This window comes from Callospermophilus lateralis, chromosome 2, assembly GCF_048772815.1.
Source record: "Callospermophilus lateralis isolate mCalLat2 chromosome 2, mCalLat2.hap1, whole genome shotgun sequence".
Classification (NCBI taxonomy): domain Eukaryota; kingdom Metazoa; phylum Chordata; class Mammalia; order Rodentia; family Sciuridae; genus Callospermophilus; species Callospermophilus lateralis.
In genome coordinates this window covers 139,296,107-139,304,322 of record NC_135306.1, presented here as the reverse complement: position 1 = coordinate 139,304,322, position 8,216 = coordinate 139,296,107, and the positions used below count along the sequence as shown (strand labels likewise).

General features: G+C 35.3%; 1 protein-coding gene across 2 annotated transcripts; it reads left to right on the top strand.

Annotated features, from left to right (window-relative positions):
• The first annotated feature begins 417 nt into the window (after window positions 1-417).
• Tmem126a (transmembrane protein 126A) lies at window positions 418-6,676 on the top strand. 2 transcript variants are annotated; one of them, XM_076846571.1, is made up of 5 exons: window positions 418-478; window positions 2,213-2,311; window positions 4,575-4,768; window positions 5,718-5,832; window positions 6,443-6,676. In XM_076846571.1, exons 2-5 carry the CDS (start codon window positions 2,220-2,222, stop codon window positions 6,633-6,635), a joined length of 594 nt encoding a protein of 197 aa, XP_076702686.1. In that variant the 5' UTR covers window positions 418-478; window positions 2,213-2,219; the 3' UTR covers window positions 6,636-6,676. The 2 variants fall into 2 exon arrangements, with proteins under 2 accessions (XP_076702686.1, XP_076702685.1); XM_076846570.2 differs by having other exon boundaries at window positions 432-543.
• The last annotated feature ends 1,540 nt before the right edge of the window (window positions 6,677-8,216 follow it).

Below are 8,216 nucleotides of genomic sequence, written 5' to 3'. Positions count from 1 at the left end.
ACAAGTTCTTGCTCTTGCGTTGCTCAGGTTATGTTGGAATAACCCACCAGATCAAAACATGGAACGGAGCGCTTAAAGTCCAAGGGAGAGTATAAAGTCGGTGGAGCAAAGAAATCTCAGCTCCTCCTCTCATTTTAACCAGAGTTCCCTTCACTTACTAACAGCTGTGTGGTTTTCATATACCCCATGCAAACCTCACGAGATGGATTCTACTGATCAGGAAGTTGAGTAACATGCTCAAAGTAGGTTTCTGTAGAAGTCGGTTTAGGTTCACCCAATTTACAGACCAGAATTTATTTCTGCAAGGCCTGTCCTGAGACGCCAGGGTGGGTGGAAGGAGCATCCTCCACAAGAGGCAAACCTCACAGCCGACCCGCCCAGCCTCTCCCTCGGCCGGAAGCCACTCAACAGGAAGCGGCTGCTACCTCCGAGTCACGTGTCTGCCGAAGATGGCTGCGCTGGGAGGAACGGAGTGAAGGTTGTATTTTAAGCCCCGGCGTGTTAGAACTGGGGAGGCACCGGCTGTTGGGAGGAAAGCAGCAGGTACTGGCACGCTAGGAAAGGGGTAAAGCAAATATCCTGGTGACCAGATAAGTACGATGTGGTGACATATTATCCACCGGCAGCACCGGAACGATCAATGGAGGAGGGGCTGCGGCCTTACGGAATTGTCTCTTCACTTTCCACCCTAGAAGTTGAGACCCTATATTTAAACTAAGTCAATAGGGGAAGTTAAAAAAAAAAAAAAAGAAAGTTATGACATAATTTAGCCCCGGGATTACTGCCAATTTACAGGGTGACCGTAGCCAAATTTAATTTTGTCTCTATTTTACCCATTGCCTTTCTCTGGAAGCTCTCGAAAGTGATGTGAGATAGTGCAAAAAAATACCTTTTGGAATGTTTGTCGTATTTAAAGGTGGCAGTGCCTTGAATTTTTTGTTGTTGTTGTTAATAATGGGGACACAGTGCTCATAGGGGGCTATCCAGTCAGGACTTTTACCCAATTAAGGGTGACTTGTGCTAGAAACAACTGTTTCACGGAACTAAGAACCTTACCAATATGCAGAGCAGAGAATAGAAAAGTAATGGTAGCATTAGGCTGTAGATCCTAAGAAAATATTTTTTACATTTACATCACACTGAGTTTGATTACATAATTTCTTCCACCCCATAAAAAATCATCCAGTACTCCTGCATGGAAGAGATTTGTGTCTATCATATTATTGAAGCCAAGGCCCTCAAAAATTTGAGTCCTGGTAACCTAAATGAGTTTTACATTTAAACATATCTAGTAAATATTTGTTAGTCAGTGCTATAATCTTAAGTAAATGAATAGTGATAGTGAAACAAGACAATCTGATGCACAAAACCATGTTGTCCCTAAATCTTTGTTTTTCTTAACTGTTAACTTGGAATCTGAAGCTTTATGCTAAAATTCGTTCACCATTTCCCTACTCTGACATTGACCCTCTCTAGTAGAGATAACAAACTACTGGAATGTAAGCTACATGCAGTCTACAACTTGTTTCCATCCAGCCAAGAATGAATTTTTTACATCTTTTAAAATTCAATAAAGACTATAGGTTACCCGCAGTGTTGAAAATCGTTAATGTTTTTTGGCCCATTCGGGAAGTTTGCTGGCCCTTGCTCTAGGGTATACCAAAAAGCAAAATTGTGGGGCATCTTCTTCCCACTACCAAATTATTTCCAAAGTGGTGGTACCTACTTTAGGTGCAATTTACACTTCCACCCACAACACACAAGTTTCAGCTCCACTAAATTCTTGCCAGTAATTGAAGTCTTCAGATTTTAATTTTAGCTAAGTTATGGGTACCTATTGGTTTCTGTGGTCTTATTTTTCCCTAATGATACTGAAGTGGGGTATATTGTTCACGTTTCTTGACTTTTGTCTTTTTGTGAAGTGCCTCTTCAAATCTTTTCTCAATTTTTCTATTGGGTTATTTGCCTTGTTTTGTAGTTCTGTTTATGCTACAGATACTAACCACTCCTTTAGTTACAAATATGTTCTCCTACACTACCTTATTTTCATGATATCTATTGAAGAAACAAGTTTAGTATTGGCTAGGGTTTTATAAGTCTTCTGTGTTAAGTGCTATTTGTGAATTGTTCAGGAAATATTAAGATTACAAAGATACACTATATTTCTTAGAAGCTTTGAGTATTGCTTTTCATTTTCATGTTTTTTTTTAAGGGTCAAGATGGAAAATCATAAACCACATGATACTATCAAGGAAAAGTCAATTTTTGATATCATAGCCAGAAAAATTGAACTACTACCAGAAGCAGAAAGGTAGGATCCCTTAATTTTAAAATGTTTTTTCCAGGTGTGTTTTCATTGATTTGTTATCTCAAATTTACGTGGATTAAGTATGAACAACATAGACTATCAAAAGGAAAAACTGAACCCTTTTCTTGCTTTGATGAGAAAACTGAGACCCCCAAAGAGCTTAACCATTTTATTCAATATCAAAGCTAATTGTGGAAGTTGAGGCTGGATCTCATGTCTTCAGACATATCCAGTTGTATCATGATTCATTTTTTCATTTTAGCTTGGAGTACAGCAGTATGTAAACAGTCATGGACTCATTTAAATAACAAAACTCTTTCTCAGTTCATTTCAATCAGTGTACTTACCTGTCTAAAAAACTTCCTAATGAACATTTTTTAGAAAACAGATTTAAGGTAGGAAGGAAAAGAAATAGTACAAAAAGTGGCATAGTTATATTGGTGAGCACAGGGTGCAGAGTGGTGGCAGTTGAAATGAAAAAAGGATTTGAAATACATTTTGGAGCTATACTGTCTTCAGGTGTGATGACTACACAAATTCCAGCATTGCTATTAACTATCTCAACAAGGGAGAACCTAAAGTCAAGAGGAGTAGTAAGAACTGGGTGAGATTTTAAAGGTTTTCTGTCCCTCCCCACCACTACATACCACTTTACTTAAGGTAAAGAGAAAAACTTATAGAGCAAAAAAAGATGTTTCCAAGCCAAGCAAGGTAAGGAAAACCATAGACTGACACAAGGAAATAAAGAGATGGTAGCAACTTTGAAAAAGTAGGCAATCACTGGGTCCTTTACCAAATTAGAGAATACTGGGAAGTGAACTAAAACTGAAATGTGAAAATTTAGTTCAAAGATACTAAATTTCAAACAGTGGCATGTAGTAGTGTTCTTTGTTCCTTTCTCTCTTTATTTTCATTTTATCTTTTAATTTTGAATCCTAATCCCTTTGTGCATTGTCTATGCTTAAGTTAGTATGTTCTGAACTATATAAACATTTTATAACATAAAACTTTCCAATCTATACAATAATCACATGTTCCACGTATGTCACTGCCATTTGCTAAATTTGATCTTTTTTATATTTAATGAGCCTGGTAGTTAGCTCTGTTTTCTTTTAAAAGAGAGAGAGAGAGAAAGAATTTTTCAGTATTTATTTTTTAGTTTTCGGCGGACACAACATCTTTGTATGTGGTGCTGAGGATCGAACCCGGGCCGCACGCATGCCAGGCAAGCGTGCTACTACTTGAGCCACATACCCAGGCCATTAGCTGTGTTCTCTAAACTCTTATTTAAAGACAGAAGAGAATTTTTTGTCTTAGCACTAAGTCTGCAATAGGTTCTCAGTGAGTGAAATGATAGACATCATAATGAATATAAAGTACCATGTAAGAATAGTAATACCCTATAAAATATAGGAAATTAACTAGGAGTTCTTAGAAAAGTTGTCTTAAGTATAAACTGAAGAGGTTAGAGGGGATATTGTATGGCTTAGTTTGATAGTAACAAGAAATTTAAGAGGGTGAACTGTGTTGAAGATAGCAACTAAGTAGTAGGCTGAAGTGTTTCGGTTAGAGTATTTCCAATATCTAGTGATAATTTTAGGTATTGTTTTTCCCAAAAAAGAATAGAATGGGAGTTGTAAATTCATACACAACCTTGGCTTAAAATCCATTTCTCCCACTTATTGTCTCAAAACATCAATATATCCGTCAATTAAAGTACCCAGTATAGAGTTATCACTTTACATTAGCACTTCTTTTTTGTCTCCCAATCCTGACACTAATGCTTCAGGGAGGAGTGAAAGGAAACACATTAACTTCACGACACCTTCCAAGGCAGATTTTACTGAAACCAAGTAGAATACATTTTTATATCTGTTATCGTGTTGCTCACAGCCTAGAGGGGAAACCTGCCATGTAAGTTAATGATTACAGGGTAGTTACATCTCATAATATGTTGTGCTAGAGAGCTCAGAAGAGAATCATCCAGAACTTGTTTGTTCACTACTATAGTTGTGGGTAGGTTTGTACACTAATAATTCTTTGTAAAAATCATAAAAACACATTTAGGAAAATCGAAGTATATCACCCTATCCTTAAGTACTGACCAAATTTAAAAGTCTTTTATTATTAAAGTTTAAAATAGTGATTTAAGGCTTTGGTTTAATGGAGCTGTAAAGGATAGATGTTGTATAGTTATTCCCAAAGCCTAATAATGCCAAAATGGAAGAGTTCACAGTGGAACCAAAAAATTATTTCTTACCCTCAGGAATCTACTTGAACATGGATCTACATATATTGGACTTAATGCTGCTCTCTGTGGCTTAATAGCAAACAGTCTTTTTCGGCGTGTCTTGCATGTAACACAGGCCCGAATAGCTGCTAGCTTACCAATGGCAGTGCTCCCATTTTTGACAGCAAATGCATCTTTCAAAGGTTTTGTAAGTTTACCTTTGAGTACAGGTAAATTCTATTTTACTATCACCAAAGACTTTGCCTCTGTGTAATATTATTTTCAATTTAAATATCAAATAACTATATGCAGTGTTTGGGTAAGACTATCTTGATAACCTGTTATGTGGCAATGAATTCATGTTAGCATAGCCTACCAACAAAGTAAAATGCACATACACAGCAGTTCTGAATACTTTATCTGATTTATGTTTCCTCCCACCCCGGCACTCAAGAGTAAGGAATGTTTGGAAACCTCATATTTTACAAAAATGCTGACTGCCTTAGATTTCTTTTTAAATTTATATTCTATAGAGAAATTCCTTAGAGAAAAAATACTTTATGGGAATAAGATTCTTTATGTAGTAAATTTCTTAAAGCACTACATGCATATATAACACAACAAATAAGTAGAAGATTTAACTTTCTTTTAAGTTTTACCATATGTAAAATTTTGAGTCACAAAATTTTTGATAAATGATTTTTTAAGTCCTCCAAATTTGATTAAATTGGATGAGTACTTTGAATTCCCATGGCCACTGTGGAATTTGTATGAACAAAACAAACCTGTCGCCCACTGAATAGTGAATGAAAATATTAGCCCATGTCTCATACAAAACAAGTGCAGAAATCTAGAAGCAGCCCATATCTTGAGATGATTATATCCAGACCAGTTCCAATTGAAGAATTTTTTTTCCCTAAGATGAGTGTCTTTTCCCTACATGTAAATTAGACCTTTTTTTTTGTCTCAGTATTGGGAATCAAACCCAGGGCCTTACACATATTAAGCAAGCACTCTACCACTAACTATCCCCAACCTCTAGTTATGCTGCAGAATTGCATTTGTTGTTTTGTTGCCAGAAAATAAATATTAAGTGGACTTTGTATTCTTTAAATCATGCTTAAAAACTTTAAAACTGTCATGACCAAAATTTCCAAAACTAATTTATTTATTTTCTAGGTGATTTGAATTGTGAAACCTGTACTGTGACACGGGGTGGACTTGTTGGTTTAGTTTTAGGAGGTCTGTACCCTGTTTTCTTGGCTATACCTATAAATGGTGGCCTAGCAGCCAGGTAGGATTCTGTTTTCTTATAATTACTGAAAGCCTTTAATATATACCTAGAAAACTCAGAACTTAAAACAGCAAATATATTTAGATTTAGAAGAAAGGCAATGTTACCTTTTTGCTTAAGAAGATTTGCTTTTTCTTTAACCACTTTGGACTTACTAAGAATTTGAAAATACCCTACTTATGTATATCATAATGTATTCTACTGTCATGTATAACTAATTAATAAATTTTAAAAAATAGTCCATGCCTCTATGGTATAACTAAAAGAACCAACAAATTAATTTGAAAATAGTTCAAGAGTTTGAGCACTTGTACTAAAGGAAAATTCTATCAGGAATGTCTACAGCCATTTTAGTCCCAAATAATTCCCATATGTCTCTGTTGAACTCTTGTATCAGCATTCTATATGAGCCTTCAGAGATTAACCAGGAGAAAGAGGCAAAAAAGAAAACAAAAACAGTTTTTAGTACTAATAGCCACTAGCGAGAATAGCATTTCCTAATCTTTTTATCTATTTTATCTTAAGACTTTTAGGATTATTATGTCTTATACATAGGTTTGCCACTTGATACAAAACTCTATTCTAGTGATTTCTTAACGTTTTCTTACAGGTATCAATCAGCCCTGCTACCAGAGAAAGGAAACACCTTAACTTACTGGATTAAAATTTCTAAGCCTATCTTCAGAAAGATGTTATTTCCCATTTTACTTCAGACTATGTTTGCAGCATACCTTGGGTCTAGACAATATAAAGTACTGATAAAGGCCCTTCAGTTACCTGAACCAGGCCTAGAAATTCACTGATTTAGAGCAAATGTGTATACAAAATAAAATTGTAAAGATAACCTGTCTCTCTTATGTAGACCTGTAATTTATCTTAAGAGGTATAATTCTGGGACCTACAACAAAAGGTTACACAAGGGCAACAAAGGCTGGACTCAAGACACTCACTACATTCAGCACTGAATTTGGACACAAGAAAATATACAGCAATTTTCAACGAAGACTTCACAAAGTCAAACAGGAAAATGAAAACAAAAATCTATATAGCAAATGTTACTTTTACTTTTTTCCTCAGAGTGTTTCCATAGGTATCATTAATTCCTAAAATTTTAGAACTTACAAATTTCCTCACAGGACATCAATGCTAATCTATATTCTCAGAAAGCTATATTTTTATAAGATATAGACAAAGTCTATCTTTTAAGCTTCTATCTAATGTGGGATAGTTCTTTATCATCAGAGACTTAAGCCACTCTTTTTAGTATATATGTACTAACAAGCAAGTTAACTAACTTCTAATCCTCGGTATTCTTATCAGTTACCTCACTGAAGGCTGGTATTACATAAGTAAATTACCTAATAGCACATGACACACCAGGGACTCAAATAGTAACTATATGTTCTTCCTATTGCTTTATTTTGCTTTCTGAAATATCTTCATAAATTCATTCATGAAGAGACCGTTTAAATTATTTAAAGTAATTTACTGTATTCTTCCAAATATTTCTCATCCTAGTTCTTTAAGCCATTTTCTTATATGACAGAACCTTGAATCAGCATTGTCCAACCTGATGTTAGATAATACTCATCTTCTGTTAGCCACTAGCATCTGAAGTATGGATCCACGGCTACAGAATTGGACAGTGCACATCTAGACCATCATTTTCTTATGAAGCAAGTCAGTCACCACAGAAGAGTACCAAGTCAAATCTTACCCATCCAATATCATATTCCTGATCCTATCTCAACTACTACTTACTTCCAAATAGTGACTTAAGTGTTAAGCATTGTATGCTTAGCCTATTTAAAGAAAACAGCTGCCAAAATTTAAAATTCAAGTGACTTAACAAAATACACTTACAACTTTTCAGAAAGCAAAGATGATTTGTTCTTTCAATCGGCACATAAAATGTATTTTTGGTATAAGAAATGATACCAATTGGAGCAAAAAAACCCAAAACTTGTACAAGGGAAATGTGGCACAATGTTTGCTATGACTATCCTCTGGGTTACAGAGTAATTTTATTTGCTTTCTTTCTGGATTTCTCAAGTTTCCTATTATAAATATGCTTTTACTTTTAAAACTAAGGAGAAAAGGCAGACAGTGGCACACACCTGTAATCCCAGCAACTTGGGAGACTGAGGCAGGAAGATTGCATGTTCACTACAAGCTTCAGCAACTTAGCAAGGCTCTGTCTCAAAATTTAAAAACAACAAAAAAGGGGCTGGTGAGGTGGCTCAGTGGTAAAACATCGAAGTTTAATCCCTAGTACTAGTACCAAAAGAAAAAAAATTGTATGTAAAAATTTAAAAGGCAAAAGAAATTACGTGTTTCTTTCACAAGCTAAAATATCAAAAGGAAAGGTTTGGGGCTGGGGAATG